Source organism: Somniosus microcephalus, chromosome 9 (assembly GCF_052327205.1).
Source record: "Somniosus microcephalus isolate GS21.2 chromosome 9, FLI_Smic_1.0, whole genome shotgun sequence".
NCBI lineage: Eukaryota > Metazoa > Chordata > Chondrichthyes > Squaliformes > Somniosidae > Somniosus > Somniosus microcephalus.
The window spans coordinates 117,356,766-117,374,217 of record NC_140995.1 but is presented as its reverse complement, the minus strand read 5'-3'; the positions used below and the strand labels follow the sequence as shown (position 1 = coordinate 117,374,217).

The 17,452-nt window shown below is 44.2% G+C and overlaps 1 protein-coding gene across 2 annotated transcripts in view; it reads left to right on the top strand.

Moving 5' to 3' along the window:
- The window catches only part of LOC147112619 (chloride intracellular channel protein 5-like), a 229,676-nt gene that overhangs the window by 176,178 nt on the left and 36,046 nt on the right, over window positions 1–17,452 (top strand). For both annotated transcript variants that reach the window (XM_085997066.1, XM_085997067.1), the window contains exons 2-3: window positions 1,305–1,414; window positions 13,089–13,214. In XM_085997066.1, the coding sequence (XP_085853192.1) occupies window positions 1,305–1,414; window positions 13,089–13,214 (236 nt within the window). The remainder of the gene's footprint in view (window positions 1–1,304; window positions 1,415–13,088; window positions 13,215–17,452) is intronic.

Below are 17,452 nucleotides of genomic sequence, written 5' to 3'. Positions count from 1 at the left end.
AAGAAAAATAAAATAATTAAAACAAAGAATTTGGCCTAGAAATTCGGTGGCGCCCCAAACCCGGGCGCCGGAAGTACCACCCCGGAAGGAGTCGCGAGCACCCGCCAGAAATTGTTTGAGTGCCCCAAACGGAAGCGCGGCGCTACTCAAGGCGCCCCGCATCCGTCTTGGGGCGCTGCAACTGAAGTTCGCAGCGCAACGTGCCGCAGTGCGCGCTGCGGTACTGCAGGCCTTCCTCCCCTTCTTAAAGGGGAGGGGCCTGCTGCAGCGTGATCTGAGATCGCGAGTGCTGGCAAAAGAGCCTGGCACCGAGGAGAAGTGCCGGGCTCTTGGGAGACAGCCGGCACAACGTGGGGGGGGGGTGCTCAGGAGGTCGGGAACGGCTGCGCGAATAGGTGCTGGCAGGCGGCCAGCAAAAAAAATGGCCGCCCCGCACCTCAACGCCTCTACCGCCGCAGGTAAGCCCCCCTGAACCAGTCGCAAATTGCGACCGGCGTTACAGCAGGGGGCGCTACCAAATTTGGCGATCGGGGCGGTAGCGGGGCGCTGCTCACACCGATGACGTCATCGGTGGCGGCGCAGCGCTACCAGCTAACGCCGCCATTAGCGCCCCGCTAAATTTCGCGGGAGGCGTGGCCAGTGGCGCTAAACCCACTAAGTGCCCTCTTTGGGCGCTAACTGGTGGCGCAGCCCACCGAATTTCTAGGCCAATTTGTATTTATATAAGCACCTTTCACAAACTCAGGACATCCAAATCTCTCCACAGCCAATTAAATACTTTTTGAAGTGTAGTCACTGTTGTAATGTAGGAAATGCGGCAGCCAATTTGCACACCGGAAAGTCCGACAAACAGCAATGTGATAATGACCAGATAATCTGTTTTAGTGAAGTTGGTTGAGGGATAAATATTGGCCAGGACACCAGGGAGAACTCCCCTGCTCTTCAAAAATAGTGCCATGGGATCTTTTACACGAATGTCTCATCCAAAAGTTGATCACAAAGACTCAAAAAACATAAATGCCAACAGAAAAATATCTTTAAAAAAATGAAGAAAAATGGTTTAGAAATGACTGAAGTGCACTTATCTTAAAAATTAATGGGTCCTAACCATGATTTTCCTCATACTTGCCATAATCTAACAAACCTGGATTGGATGCCCATTTAACATGAGCTTAATTAGGAATAGAGATCCTGTACACCCAAATGTCAGGAAGTGACTATGCTGAAAATAATGTGAAAACTGATCTTTTCCTCTTGTAAATATTGTAGGCAGTATAACCAAGTGCTTTTCATTTCTCTTGCAGGCTGGCATTGATGGAGAGAGTATCGGTAATTGCCCCTTTTCTCAGCGTCTCTTTATGATTCTGTGGCTGAAAGGTGTGGTGTTCAATGTCACAACAGTCGACCTGAAGAGGTAAGGGACTAAAGTTCATTAGATATAAACTGTAATGCAGACGCATGTTATTTCACAAACCACACACACTTAAACAAACTGTAATAAGCATTTATATAGGGATTACTCGAGGATAAAAAAACGTTTCTCCCTTTAGCTGCCTCTCTGGTTGTTTCCTACATAGAAACATAGAAGATAGGAGCAGGAGTAGGCCATTCGGCCCCTCGAGCCTGCTCCGCCATTCAATGAGATCATGGCTGATCATCCGTATCCCTTGATCCCTTTAGCCTTAAGAAATATATCCAACTCTTTCTTGAATATATTTAATGAATTGGCCTCCACTGCCCTCTGTGGCAGAGAATTCCACAGGTTCACCACTCTCTGGGTGAAGAAATTCCTCCTCATTTCAGTCCTAAATGGCTTACCCCTTATCCTTAGACTATGACCCCTGGTTCTGGACTCCCCAGCCATCAGAAACATCCTTCCTGCATCTAGTCTGTCCAGGCCTGACAGAATTTTATAGGTTTCGATGCGATCCCCTCTCAATCTTCTAAACTCCAGTGAGTATAAGCCCCATCGACACAATCTCTCCTCATACGTCATTCCTGCCATCCCAGGTATCAGCCTGGTGAATCTTCACTGCACTCCTTCCATGGCAAGAACGTCCTTCCTCAGGTAAGGTGACCAAAACTGCACACAATACTCAAGGTGCGGTCTCACCAAGGCCCTGTACAACTGTAGCAAGACATCCTTGTTCCTGTACTCGAACCCTCTTGCTACGAAGGCCAACATACCATTTGCCTTCTTAACCGCCTGCTGCACCTGCATGCTTACCTTCAGCGACTGGTGCACAAGAACACCCAGGTCTCTTTGCACTTCCCCTTCTCCCAATCTATTGCCATTCAAATAACAATCTGCCTTCCTGTTTTTGCCACCAAAGTGGATAACCTCACATTTATCCACATTATAGTGCATTTGCCATGTTTCTGCCCAATCACCCAACCTGTCCAAATCGTACTGGAGTTTCACGACATCCTCCTCACAGCATACCCTCCCACCCAGCTTTGTGTCGTCTGCAAATTTGGAGATATTACATCCAATTCCCTCGTCCAGATCATTAATATATATTGTGAACAGCTGGGGTCCTAGGACTGATCCTTGCGGTACCCCACTAGTCACTGCCTGCCACTCGGAAAACGACCCGTTTATTCCAACTCTTTGCTTTCTGTCCGCCAACCAGTTCTCTATCCAAGTCAATACCTTGCCCCCAATCCCATGTGCCTTAATTTTGCACGCTAATCTCTTATGTGGGACCTTATCGAAAGCTTTCTGAAAGTCCAAATACACCACATCCACTGGTTCTCCCTTATCTATTTTACCAATTACATCCTCAAAAAATTCCAGTAGATTAGTCAAGCATGATTTACCTTTTGTAAATCCATGTTGACTTTGTCCGATCCTGTCACTGCTTTCCAAGTGCTCTGCTATTACATCTTTTATAATGGACTCTAGCATTTTCCCCACTACCGATGTCAGGCTTACCGGTCTATAATTCCCCGCTTTTTCTCTACCACCTTTTTTGAATAGTGGGGTAACATTAGCTACCCGTCAATCCATGGGTACTGTTCCAGAGTCTATCGAGTTCTGGAAGATGACCAGCAATGCATCTACTATTTCTAGGGCCACTTCCTTAATACCCTGGGATGTAGATCATCAGGCCTTGGGGATTAATCGGCCTTCAGTCCCATCAATTTTCCTAACACCATTTCCCTACAAATACTGATTTCTTTCAGTTCCACCCTTTCATCAGACCCTATGTTCCCCGGCATCTCTGGGAGGTTATTTGTGTCCTCCTTTGTGAAGACAGAACCAAAATATGTATTTAGTTGGTCTGCCATTTCTTTGTTCCCCATTATAAATTCCCTTGATTCTGACTGCAAGGGACCTACGCATGACTTCACCAATCTTTTTCTCTTCACATATCTATAAAAGCTTTTACAGTCAGTTTTTATGTTCCCTGATGGCTTACTCTCATATTCTATTTTCCCTTTCTTAATTAATCCCTTTGTCCTCCTTTGTTGAATCCTAAACTGCTCCCAATCCTCAGGATTATTGCTTTTTCTGGCCAATTTATATGTCCTCTCTTTGGATCTTATGCTATCCCTAATTTCCCTTGTTAGCCACGGTTGAGTCACCTTTTTTGTTTTATTTTTATGCCAAACTGGGATGAACAAATTCTGCAGCTCATCCATTCGGTCTTTGAATGTTTGCCATTGCCTATCCACCGTCAACCCTTTGAGTGCCATTCCCCAATCAATCCTACCCAACTCGCTCCTCAGACCATCGTAGTTTTCTTTATTTAAATTGAGGACCCTAGTCTCTGAGTCAACTACTCCATTCTCCATCTTAATGAAGAATTCGATCATATTATGATCGCTCAGACCCAAGGGGCCTCGTACAACAAGATTGCTAATTAATCCTTTCTCGATACATAATACCCAGTCTAAGATGGCCTGATCTCTGGTTGGTTCCTTGACATATTGGTCCAGGAAACCATCCCGTAAATACTCCAGGAATTCCTCCTCCACAGTATTGCTCTCTAGAACATAAGAACATAAGAAATAGGAGCAGGAGTAGGCCAATCGGCCCCTCGAGCCTGCTCCACCATTCAATAAGATCATGGCTGATCCGATCCCAACCTCAAAACTTCTATCACTCTCCATCCACCCGAGCCCATGTGATCTCCCGGGAGAGGTGAAAAACCAGATAAAAGACCCAATGGCCAATTTGGGAGCAAAAAATCTGGGAAATTCCTCTCTGACCCATCTAGGCGATCGAAACTCGTCCAGGAGATCACTCTCTCCCTATATTTTCTACAGTACTTACCTTCTGTAAAGGCGAGCTCCACCCCAGGCAGGAACAGGAATAAAACCATCTCCTGAAATCTAACACAGAATTAGAACACAGTAGGAGCAGAGCCAGGCTACACGGCCCCTGGGCCCGCTCCACTACCCACAGGGCCATGACCATTCCGAACCTAGACTCATGTCCAATTTCCTGCCCGTTCCCCGTAACCCTTAATTCCCTTTACTTCTAGGAAACTATCTATTTCTGTTTTAAATTTATTTAATGATGTAGCTTCCACAGCTTTCTGGGGCAGCAAATTCCACAAACCTACCACCCTCTGAGTGAAGAAGTTTCTCCTCATCTCAGTTTTGAAAGAGCAGCCCCTTATTCTAAGATTATGCCCCCTAGTTCTAGTTTCACCCATCATTGGGAACATCCTCACCGCATCCACCCGATCAAGCCCCTTCACAATCTTATATGTTTCAATAAGATCGCCTCTCATTCTTCTGAACTCCAATGAGTAGAGTCCCAATCTACTCAACCTCTCCTCATATGACCACCCCCTCATCCCCGGGATTAACTGAGTGAACCTTTGTACTGACTCGAGAGCAAGTATGTCTTTTCTTAAGTATGGACACCAAAACTGTATGCAGTATTCCAGGTGTGGTCTCACCAATACCTTGTACAACTGCAGCAATACCTCCCTGTTTTTATATTCTATCCCCCTAGCAATAAAAGCCAACATTCCATTGGCCTTCTTGATCACTTGCTGCACCTGCATACTAACTTTTTGAGTTTCGTGCACCAGGACCCCCAGATCCCTTTGTACTACTGTACTTTCCAGTTTCTTGCCATTAAGATAATAACTTGCTCTATGATTTTTCCTGCCAAAGTGCATAACCTCACACTTTCCAGTCTTGTATTCCATCTGCCAAATCTCTGCCCACTTACTTAGCCTGTCTATGTCCCTTTGCAGGTTTTTTATGTCCTCCTCACTCACTACTTTCCGTCCCATCTTTGTATCATCTGCAAACTTTGATATGTTACACTCGGTCCCCTCCTCCAAATCATTAATATAGATTGTAAAGAGTTGGGGACCCAGCACTGACCCTTGCGGAACACCATTAGTTACTGGTTGCCAGTCTGAGAACGACCCATTTATCCCAACTCTCTGCTTTCTGTTAGAGAGCCAATCCTCCACCCACGCCAGAATATTACACCAATCCCGTGATTTTTTATCTTGAGCAATAATCATTTGTGTGGCACCTTGTCAAATGCCTTTTGGAAGTCTAAATACACTACGTCCACTGGTTCCCCTTTATCCACCCTGTATGTTACTTCCTCAAAAAACTCAAGCAAATTTGTCAAACATAACTTCCCCTTCATGAAACCATGCTGAGTTTGTCCTATTAAATTATGTTTATCCAAATGTCCCGTTACTGTCTCCTTAATAATGGACTCTAACATTCTACCAACCACAGATGTTAGGCTAACAGGTCTATAGTTTCCAGCCTTCTGCCTACTACCCTTTTTAAATAAGGGTGTTACATTAGCAGTTTTCCAATCTGCCGGGACCTTTGCTGAGTCCAGGGAGTTTTGGAAAATTATTACCAATGCATCCACAATCCCTACCGCCACTTCCCTCAAGACCCTAGGATGCAAGCCATCAGGTCCAGGGGAGTTATCCGCCTTGAGTCCCATTATTTTACCAAGTACCACTTCCTTAGTGATTTTAATCGTATTTAGCTCCTCCCCCCCAGAGCCCCCTGTTTGTCCAGTGTTGGGATATTCTTAGTGTCCTCTACCGTAAAGACTGATACAAAATAATTGTTCAGCGTTTTTGCCATCTCCATGTTTCCCACCATTAATTTCCCGGTCTCATCCTCTAAGGGACCAACATTTACTTTAGCCACCCTTTTTCTTTTTATATAACTATAGAAACTTTTGCTGTCTGTTTTTATATTTTTTGCTAATTTACTTTCATAATCTATCTTCCCTTTCTTAATCAATCTTTTAGTTATTTTTTGCTGTCTTTTAAAGACTTCCCAATCTTCTATCCTCCCACTAGATTTGGCTACCTTATATGCCCGTGTTTTTAGTCGGATACTATCCTTAATTACTTTACTTAGCCACGGATGGCTATCTTTTCTTTTACACCCTTTTTTCCTCGGTGGAATATATATTTTTTGGAAGTTGTAAAATAACTCCTTACATGTACACCACTGATCATGTACCGTCTTACCCTTTAATCTATTTTCCCAGTCCACGCTAATCAATTCCGCTCTCATACCTTCATTGTCTCCTTTATTCAAGCTCAGCACGCTTGTTTGAGATTCAACCTTCTCACCCTCTAATTGAATATGGAATTCAACCATGTTATGGTCACTCATTCCAAGGGGATCCTTTACTAGGACATTTTTAATTAATCCTGTCTCATTACACAGGACCAAATCTAAGGTTGCTTGCCCCCTGGTCGGTTCAGTTACATACTGCTCAAGAAACCCATCCCTAATACACTCAATGAACTCATCCTCAAGGCTGCTCTGCCCAATTTGATTTGTCCAGTTAATATGATAATTAAAATCCCCCATAATTATAGCTGTTCCCTTATTACAAGCCTCAACTATTTCCTGATTAATACTCCGTCCAACAGAGTTGCAACTGTTCGGAGGCCTATAGACTACACCCACTAGTGTTTTTTTCCCCTTATTATTCCTTATCTCCACCCAAACTGTTTCACTATCCTGCTCCTTTGACCCAATATCATTTCTCTGTATTATAGTGATTCCTTCCTTTATTAACATAGCCACCCCACCTCCCCTCCCTTCCTGCCTGTCCTTCCTGATTGTTAAATAACCTGGTATGTTTAATTCCCAGTCATGGTCACCCTGCAGCCATGTTTCTGTAATGGCCACAAGATCATACCCATATGTCGTTATTTGTGGGGTTAACTCATTCATTTTGTTACGAATGCTACATGCATTCAGATAAAGAACTTTCAAATATGTTTTGTAACACTTAGTTCCTGTTTTTTCCCCTTTTAGTACTTTACTTTTTACTCCATACCTTCTGTCCCTTCCTGACACGTTCTGTTTTTAATTCCCCCACTGCTACCTTGCTCTATTGCCTTCTCCGCTGTCATTTTTATTTTTCGCTCTCTAGAAACCTCCCCCCCACTAATTAGTTTAAAGCCCTCTCTACAGCCCTAGTTATATGATTCGCCAGGACTCTAGTCCCAGCACTGGCCAAGTGGAGTCCGCCCCAACGGAACAGCTCCCTCCTGTCCCAGTACTGGTGCCAGTGTCCCAGGAAGCAAAACCCATTTCTCCCACACCAGTCTTTGAGCCACGCATTTAACTCTTTAATTTTATTTATCCTAGCCAAATTTGCTCGTGGCTCAGGTAATAACCCAGAGATTATTACCCTTGAGGTTCTGTTTTTTAATTTGACCCCTAGCTGCTCATACTCCTTTAACAGAACCGTCTTCCTTGTCCTATCTACGTCGTTTGTACCAACATGGACCACGACAACTGGATCCTCCCCCTCCCACTCCAAGTTTCTTTCCAGCCCAGAAGAGATGTCCTTAACCCTGGCACCGGGCAGGCAACACAGCCTTCGGGACTCCCGCTCTTGACTGCAGAGAACCCTATCTATCCCCCTAATGATACTATCCCCTACCACTACAACATTTCTTTTTACTCCCTCCACTTGAATGGCCCCCTGTACCACGGTGATGTGGCCAGGTTGCTCATCCTCCCTGCAGTCCCCGCTCCCGCCCTCACAGGGAGTAAGAACCTCGATCCTGCTTGACAAGAGCAAGGGCTGCGTCTCCTTCAACACTACATCCTGGATCCCTGTACCTTCCTCACTCATAGTCACACCGTCCTGTCCCTGACCACGGACTACATCTGCAGTAATTAATTTCATAGGTGTGACCACCTCCTGAAACATAGAGTCCAGGAACTTCTCCCCCTCCCTGATGTGTCGCAGTGTCTGAAGCTCGGTCTCAAGCTCTTTAACATGGAGGTTGAGTTCCTCTAGCAGCAAACACTTATCGCAAATGTAATCACCGTGTGCCTCAATGGGGTCCACCAGCTCCCACATTTCGCAACAGTGACACATCACCTGTTCACCCATATCTATGTAATTAATTAAATTTATTATTATTAGTTATGAAGACCCTCTGCCCCGATGTAGATGATACTATTGCACCACTATTCAATAGGATTTACCAACTTAAAGGAATAAAAGAGAAGGAAGAAAACTAACCAACCAGCTGATCACCAACCTCCTCCTTGAATACTGTCTGTGGGGCCTGATTGGTTGACTCGTCTCGCTGCTCTGCCTCCGCAGTGTTGTCTAAGCCTGGGAGTGGGGAACAAAACAGAACAAAAAACACACCCTCACCTCCCACTTGCCCGAACTCTCCCTCTTACCAAACTCTAGCAGCACTCAATGCACAGCACTCCGTGCACAAGCACTAGTCCCGCCCCTTTTATACCCAGATTCTACTTCCGGTTTAAACTCCCCAACAGTTTAATATACACTTAAAAATTAAACACACTTCAAATAATTAACTTTTTAACACACTAAAATTCACAAAATACACTTAAATGACTTTTCTCCCTCTTATCAAACTCTAGCAGCACTCAATTCTCTCTCTCTCTCTCTCTCTCTCTCTCCCTTTCTCTTTGTCATCCACTATTTATGTCTTCCCCCTGCCCACCCACACTTTCACCTCACTGTTGGTGACAGGGCTATCAGCTGCCTGAGTCCTGGAATTCTTGAGCTCCACTTTTCTTTCCTCTTTTAAAATTGTTCTCAAAACCCATCACTTCAGCTAAACATTTGGTCACCTGTCTTAATCTCTCCTTTTCTGGCTTGGTGTTCTTCCATACACTTAATCTGCGATGTTGTTGTCTCTCTCTGTCTCTTCTAGTATGGCCCTCACATAATTTCTCCTTTGTCATCTGTGAGAAGCAGTAATCCTGGTTGATGTTTTTTGCCGTTCACGGGAAAGGTACCGAGGCTATTTTTCACTATTATTGGGATGCTTTTAGAGTCTTCTACCGTGAAGACAGATACAAAATATTTGTTCAAAATCTCTGCCATTTCCTTGTTTCCCATTATTAATTCCCCAGTCTCATCTTCTAAGGGACCAATGTGTACTTTAGCTACTCTCTTCCTTTTTATATACTTGTAGAAGCTTTTACTGTCTGTTTTTATATTTCTTGCTAGTTTACTCTCAATCAATTTTCTCTCTTTTTTTTAGTCATCCTTTGCAAGTTTCTAAAAAATTCCCAATCTTCTGGCCTACCACTAATCTTCGCAACATTGTATGACTTTTCTTTCAATTTGATACCCTCCTTAACTTCCTTAGTTAGCCATGGATACTTCATCCTTCTCGTAGAGTCTTTCTCACTGGAATATATCTTTGTTGAGAGATATGAAATATCTCCTTATAAGTCTACCACTGCTTATCTACCATCTTACCTTTTAATCTATTTTCCCAGTCCACTTTAGCCAACTGTGTCTTCATACCTTTGTAATTGCCTTTATTTAAGTTTAAGACACTAGTTTTAGACCCAAGTTTCTCAAGCTCAAACTGAATGTGAAATTCTATCATGTTATGATCATTCTTCCCTAGAGGATCCTTTACTGCTCTCTTTTCAAACTACCGCCCCATCTCCAAAGTCCTTCAACGTGTTGTCGCCTCCCAAATCCGTGCCCATCTTTCCCAGAACTCCATGTTTGAATCCCTCCAATCAGGTTTCTGCCCTGCCACAGTACCGAAACGGCTCTCGGCAAAGTCACAAATGACATCCTATGTGACTGTGACAAAGGTAAACTTCCTTTGCCCTCCTCATCCTTCTCAACCTGTCTGCAGCCTTTGACACAGTTGACCACACCATCCTCCTCCGTCACCCAGCTGGGCAGGACTGCCCTCACCTGGTTCTATTCTTGTCTATCTAATCGTAGCCAGATATTCACCTGCAATAGCTTCTCTTCCTGCTCCCGCACCGTTACCTCTGGTGTCCCCCAAGGATCTATCCTTGGCTACCCCTATTTCTCAGCTACATGCTGCCCCTCGGTGACATCATCTGAAAACAAAGCGTCAGTTTCCATATGCCCAGCTCTACCTCACTGCCACCTCTCTCGACCCCTCCACTGTCTCTAAATTGTCAAGATTGCTTGTCAGACAACAAGTACTGGATGAACAGAAATTTTCCCCAACTAAATATTGGGAAGACCAATACCATTGTCTTCAATCCCTGCCACAAACTCCGTTCCCTAGCCACCGACTCCATCCCTCTCCCTGGCAACTGTCTGAGGCTGACCAGACTGTTCACAACCTTGGTCTCCTATTTGACCCCGAGATGAGCTTCCGAGCACATATCTGCACCACCATTAAGACCACCTATTTCCATCTCCGGAACAATGCTCGACTCCGCCCCTGCCTCAGCTCATCTGCTGCTGAGACCCTCATCCATGCCTTTGTTATCTCTAGACTTGACTGTTCCAATTCACTCCTGGCCGGCCTCCCACGTTCTACCCTCCGTAAACTTGAGGTCATCCAAAACTCTGCTGCTGGTGCCCTAACTTGCACCAAGTCCCGTTCACCCATCACCCCTGTGCTTGCTGACCTACATTGGCTCCTGGTTAAGCAATGCCTCGATTTTAAAATTCTCATCCTTGTTTTCAAATCCCTCCATGGCCTCGCCCCTCCCTATCTCTGTCATCTCCTCAAGCTCCACAACCCTCCAAGATATCTGTGCTCCTCTAATTCTGGCCTCTTGAGCATTCCTGATTTAATTGCTCCACCATTGGTGGCCGTGCCTTCAGCTGCCAATGCCCTAAGCTCTGAAATTCCCTCCCTAAACCTCTCCGCCTCTCTTTCCTCCTTTTAAGATGCTCGTTAAAACCTACCTCATCTGCCCTAATATCTCCTCATGTGGTTCAGTCTCAAATTTTGTTTAACTGTGAAGTGCCTTGGGACATTTTACTATGTTAAAGGCGCTATATAAATACAAGCTGTTGTTGCATCTGTTGCCTAGGGTAGGGTACAGAGTCGCGTCATTCCCGTGAATCTTCACATTTTTTTTGATTACGCTTCTGTGAAGTGCCTTGGAATGTTTTCTATATAAGGACACTATATAAATGTAAGTTGTTTTGGATCCAAATAGCACTACCTCTTGTGTGTCCATTCTGGGCATCTGTTTGGCTGAAAAATATCACCCAGATAAGAGGTTAATCACACCATTTGACTAGACAAAGCAATACAGGAAACTTTCGATTTACCGGCACCTAAATAACCGGAAATCTTGGTTAACCGGCAAAATTCAGGAGTAGGTTCAGGTAACTTTTATGACTTGCCTTCCTCCATTTGCTGCTGTGCAAGGGTGTGGGTGCAGCTGTTGCAAGCGTCTCTGTAGCTTAGCAACTTGTGGCCATTGTTCTGAAGCTGGGTTTGTTGCTTTATACGGAGCTCTGAGCTCCGTATCTTTAACTATAGCGTTCGGTTATCTGGAATTTTTGATGAACCGGCACCACGTCGGTCCCGTCCGTGCTGGATAAAAAAAAGTTTCCTGTATTTGACCTTGTTAATACCCCCTTTCACCACAAACACTGTACAATGTAAACATTACTTTTCACTGACGGTAAAGTATTTCGATCAGATGAATCCTCACTTTTTTCTGTAGCTTCCACCAAGCTCACTTACCAAACTGGTGAGGATTTTTTGTTACTTCACTGAGCAGAGGAAAGAATGTTTGGTCTTGTGAAAATCCTTTCGATTTTAACTTCTATTTGTTTCATTTGATTTCAAATGTCATGAAATTCAGCGTTACTGTTAAAATAATTAATGCCATCATTCGAAACCCTCCTACAAATGAATAGTACAGTAGTTGAAAAGAATAGCCAATCAGAATGTCATGTGTTTGAATCTCTGGGCAGGGCATCACTCAGGCTGCCTCAAATCAGTTGAGTGACCTCATCAGTTCTCCTATGAGTAGCTGACTGGAATGCTGCATAGAAGTGAGGTATTCCATCTTGATGAGAAGTGGACTCTTCCTGCTAAAACCACACCACCTATCGGACAATCGTGGGGTGGCATTAATCAGAATTGCGTAGAATTCAGCAGCAAGATAGTTCCATCTATCCGGAGATGCACGACATGTGTGGAGGAGAAAATAAAGAGGGCGATTTTGCCAGCCCTGGGGAGGCGGGTTTGGAGGCTGGACAGCCGGAAAAATGGCAGAATCTGGGGGCGGGTACCCAAGGTCAATCAAGGGAAAATAGCGTGGATTGGCCACAAGTCGATGGAGGTGGGACTAAAACCCGACAAGCAGCAGTCCCACCTCCAACACGCCCCCATTGGCAAAATCACCCCCAAAGAGACGACTATATTAATTCTACAGTTGAAAATAAGTTGAAAGGTTCTTTACTATTGGCATTAATTTTAATTGTAAATATCTAAAGGGTTTTTTAAATTAATATTCATGCTTTTTGTGTCAAATTAGCTAAACATGTCTCACATTTTTTCCTAGACTTCTGAAAATCAGGGTGATATTATTTTGCTATTCTTGCCCAAAAGTTTCCTCCTTATCATTTTCCAATAATCGGCTGGATATTGTAGAATTTTCTGAATTGATTAACTTTTTTTTAAACCTTTGCACTTGCTGACAAAACCAAAATATGTTTATATGGGTCTGAGCCCCTTTCACTTCAAAAAACTTGGAAACCATGCATGTAACATTAAAGCAGTCCAGAACTGATTTTCCTGCAATATTATTGATTTATTTATATCCTAAAGTTGCAGTTATTGATTAGTTTTATTATTTATTTATAGAAAACCGGCTGATCTACATAACTTAGCTCCTGGTACTCACCCTCCATTTCTGACCTTTAATGGGGAGGTCAAGACAGATGTCAACAAAATTGAGGAATTCTTGGAGGAGACACTGGGTCCGCCAAAGTAAGTTCCATTGTCTTGAACAAACCTGATTCCCTATTTGCTTTACAGGTTTGTCTCCAATGGCAAGAGCATGGCCAGAGGTAACCCTCTAAAATAAGTAACAGCAGCCGCAGTGCTACCAGAAGCACCAAGAATTCCCTTAGCAGGTGATTTTATCGAGAATCACCAACCTCTGGGTGCGTCTTATGACAAAATTAAAGAGTGGCCCCACTTGGGTTGGACCTGATCACAGGCAGGTAGACTGACTTTTCAGCTGAGCTGTACAGGCCAGCTTGGGAAAAGCACTATTCCTGGCCGGTATGGACCTTCCACTGACATCGGGGTAGGACCCAGCCAGTCCTGCAACGTCAAATCATAGGCCAGAATTTTGCCAGTGCTCAGGGGGCGGGTTTGGAGGCGGGACATCCGTCAAAATCACAAAGATTGACAGCAGGCAAGAAACCCGGTTGTTAACGGGCAGTTAACAGGCTCTTTTGCAATTTTGACACTTCTACTTCTACTTCGGGCTTCCCGACGTCCGGACACCACGCCAGGTAAGTGTGGCTTGTTGTGAATCTGCTGTAATGTTTCTGCATTGATGACAGCTGCAGAAGTGGTGTGAAGGGTCTGGTGCACTGGTGAGTTTCAGAGGTAAGGAAATGTTGGGAAATTCATTTTTAATTCATTTAGACTTTTCTGTAGGTAACAAGTTTTGAATTGTATGTCTAGTCCCACCTCATTGGGAGAACCTTTCTCACCAGTGACAGATCGCTTCTGTAACCTCACCAGTAGCTGCCATCTGTTCTAGCCTAAGGAGGGAGTCACTGGAGAGCCTGGGTGCAAGAACTCACCTGTGAACAGTCATGTCAGTGTTTGCAGCACCTCAATGCTGTCAAACACTGAGGAATGAGCTGTCAAAGAAAAAATGTGCATGGTCCCTTTAAGAAAACCAGCAGATGACGCGTCATCAAATGATGTAATCTGACTGGCTTTGTCTTAATTGGCCGACAAGCCCACAGGGCAGGCTTAACAAGGCCAATTGACGTAAAATCACGTCCGTGGGCCGGATGAAGTTGGGGGCAGGATTGGGACCTGGAAACCACCTGACCCGCTCCCAACCCGTATCGATCGATAAAATCGCGGCCATAGTCATGACTTTGGAACAACTATGCATATTTGAATCTTGCAGACAGACAGTTGTCTGCTATTTTCAAATCTACTCTATAGTATAACGGAGCAGTTTTAGCATCAAGAGAAACTGGTTATATTGCAAAGTTGCTTCCAATGCAAATGGTGCTAAGTAGCATATAAAAGCCTAGCGCTAGTAGTTTTAATTAATGCCACTTGCCTTTGTTGAGTGAGATCGTAATGGGCACTGTTACATGTTTGAATGTGTCGCTTGTCAGCTGATCAGAGAGTATGTATACCAGTAGTAAAGGAGTTGACAGCACTGATCATCTGACAGCCCCAGTAGAAGTGGCAAGGCTCAGCAGGTCAAAAATTAAACTTCATTATCAAATCCTGAATTTCCCTTGAGCATTGAGGAATGTGACAGTATTTATTATCTTGTGATAGTTTGGGAAGGTTATATGTGTACAAAATTATAAATCTAACATGCAGGACAAGGAAAATACGTAATGTGATATGTTTACATAAAAACGTAGATTTTCTGAGAACGTGCCTATGGCAAGATACTTCACCCACCAGCAGCGTGCATCAGAAAATCACTGGTGTGTTGCCAACACACTGACCAACAGGCGAGAACAGGGGAAATCTACCGTACAATGTCCATTTAATTTGTATGAGTTATTTCTTATTATTTTCCTTCACACAGACTATTTTTGGGGATCACCACCATTCTAATGGTGAGTTTATGTACACATGAATAATGTAACTGGAGACTTTTTAAGGTCACCGAGACATCGACAGATTGTGTTCTGTACTCGCTGCTGCAACGTGTGTGACATCTGGAATGCCCTTTTGTAAATCTGGAGCTAGGCTATAAAGAGAATACTGTACTACCTGAGACAGGTGTCATGTTCTTCATCTTGGGGGCGATTTTGCCAGCCCTGGGGAGGCGAGTTTGGAGGCAGGACTGCCGGGTAAATGGCAGAATCTGGGGGCGGATACCCATCCCGCCCCCAACCCGCCTCCATGCCATCTTCCCAGGAGACGGATACCTGACCCGCGCCGGGTCCCGTCTCCTCGAGGCAGGAAGGGGATTACAGCCACTTAACTGCCTGTTAACAGGTAGTGAACAGGCAATTAAGAGGATTATCCCCATTTTTCTAACAAGTGCAGGCTTCCCAATGTCGGGAAACCCCGCCAGGGTCAGTGAGGCGAGCAGTGGGTCTGCGGGAGCATGCAGGGCCAAAAAGTGCACTGTGGAGGTGAGTGATGGGTGCAAGTGTGGAGAGATAAGTATGTGAGGTGAGTGAAAAGTCTTAGAAAAAGTTTACTTACCTTTGTTTCTTCCTGCAGGCTTCAATCGTTGGGGATCCGGAGGCTCCGGCATCTCCACCGCAGAGATGACAGAATGGCTGCTGCATTCTCCGATGCAACAGCCATCTGCTTTCTACTCAGGAAATAGGTTTGGTGAGCCTTGAGTACAAGAACCCACCAAACAACAGAGAATGTCTGTTTCTCTCTCCACAGATGCTGCCTGACCTGCTGAGTATTTCTAGCATTTTCTGTTTTTATTTCAGATTTCCAGCATCCGCAGTATTTTGCTTTTGTATTAGAGAATGTCGGTGTTTGAAACGATAACAATTCATCTGTCAAATTTTTGACAGATGAAACGGCACTCGCTGACGTTCTCCATCACCAGCTTTCCCTTAATTGACCTGCTAAGCCCGCAGGTCGGGCTTAACAAGGTCAATCAAGGGAAAATAGCGTGGGTTGGCCGGACGTCGATGGAGGTGGGACTAAAACCTGACGAGCAGCAGTCCCGCCTCCAATGTGCCCCCATTGGCAAAATCACCCCCCCTTGTGTGAGTGGAAAAATTGAGAACAATAAGTATAACATTATATTAGAGAAAATTTCCCTCCTGTTATGCTGGATTGACTGAATATGAATGGAATGGAAGGATAACACTTGTTTAAAATGTATTAAAGAGTAACTTCAAGTAAATATCTTATACCATGAATGAAGTGTTTATAGTAACATAGTGCTATAACACTGGCACCAGGGTGATCTGTAATTGTTAAAATAATTATCTGGGTGTAGCATTTCCAAAGAGTTTCTCCTCATCTCCTGCTGTAACTTTAGTGGAAGTTCGGTGCAAATTCCAGAGAGACGGTGAAAAAGCCATTTCTTTAGGGTTTCCGCCAAAGTCATAACGGAAGATCAGGAAACTGCTGGGAAATTCTACACATGATTATTTTTTTTTTAAGAACTTTTAACTTCGGAGAGCAAATAAGACTTCTGGGTTTGATTTATTAATTTATTATGCTAATTTTGGTAATGTTTCTGATGGTCCCTTTTTTAAATTAAAAAAAAAAATTCTTACCCATTTTCTTCACTGGATTTTCTCTCCTCCTGACCTGAAGTCCACTGTTGCATTTCCAGCATGGATCACTGGATAGGGATCAGGAAATCTGGCCCATTTTCCCTTTCCGGACCTGGGGTGCTGAGGTCAACTAGTGCCGTTCAGCACTTACCAGGGGTTGAATTTCAGACTTTTTCTGGTCTGTGTGGATCAGCTAATCACTGGGGGGAGGGGGGGGACTTGCTGAGCTATCAGAGGAACTTCTCTTCCCTTTTTTCTCACCTGCTCCCAGGCCTCTGCCAATGTAGCTGTGTTAAGCAGCTGCTGCAAGATGCAAGTTAGCAGCCTGAAGTTAATCTGCCTCTTACTTGTTTCCGGCTTCCCACTGGGGAAGCGATGGTTTACCACCTTTTTGATAGTTCAGTCACTATTTGTGTCCCATGCCCTGGGGAGGAGTCACAGGTATGATCCATGTCCTACCACTCCTAAACCACAGCACACATTGATATAATTTATGAGTCCGAGCAGGCCAACACTTGCTACTTGTACAGTCACGTTCACTCATAGAACAAACGTAATTAATAGCAGTTTAAAAAGAAGCTGATGTATTACATTACAACCTTTAACTATTGATTTGCTTCTATTCACCAGTTCATTACCACACACAAAATAAATGTAGTTCCCCTATGTTTCAAAATCTCAGGTAAAATTTTGCTTTTGTTTTTAAAATGATTATCCAGTTCTTGGGTGACCTTTTTACTTGAAATCCAT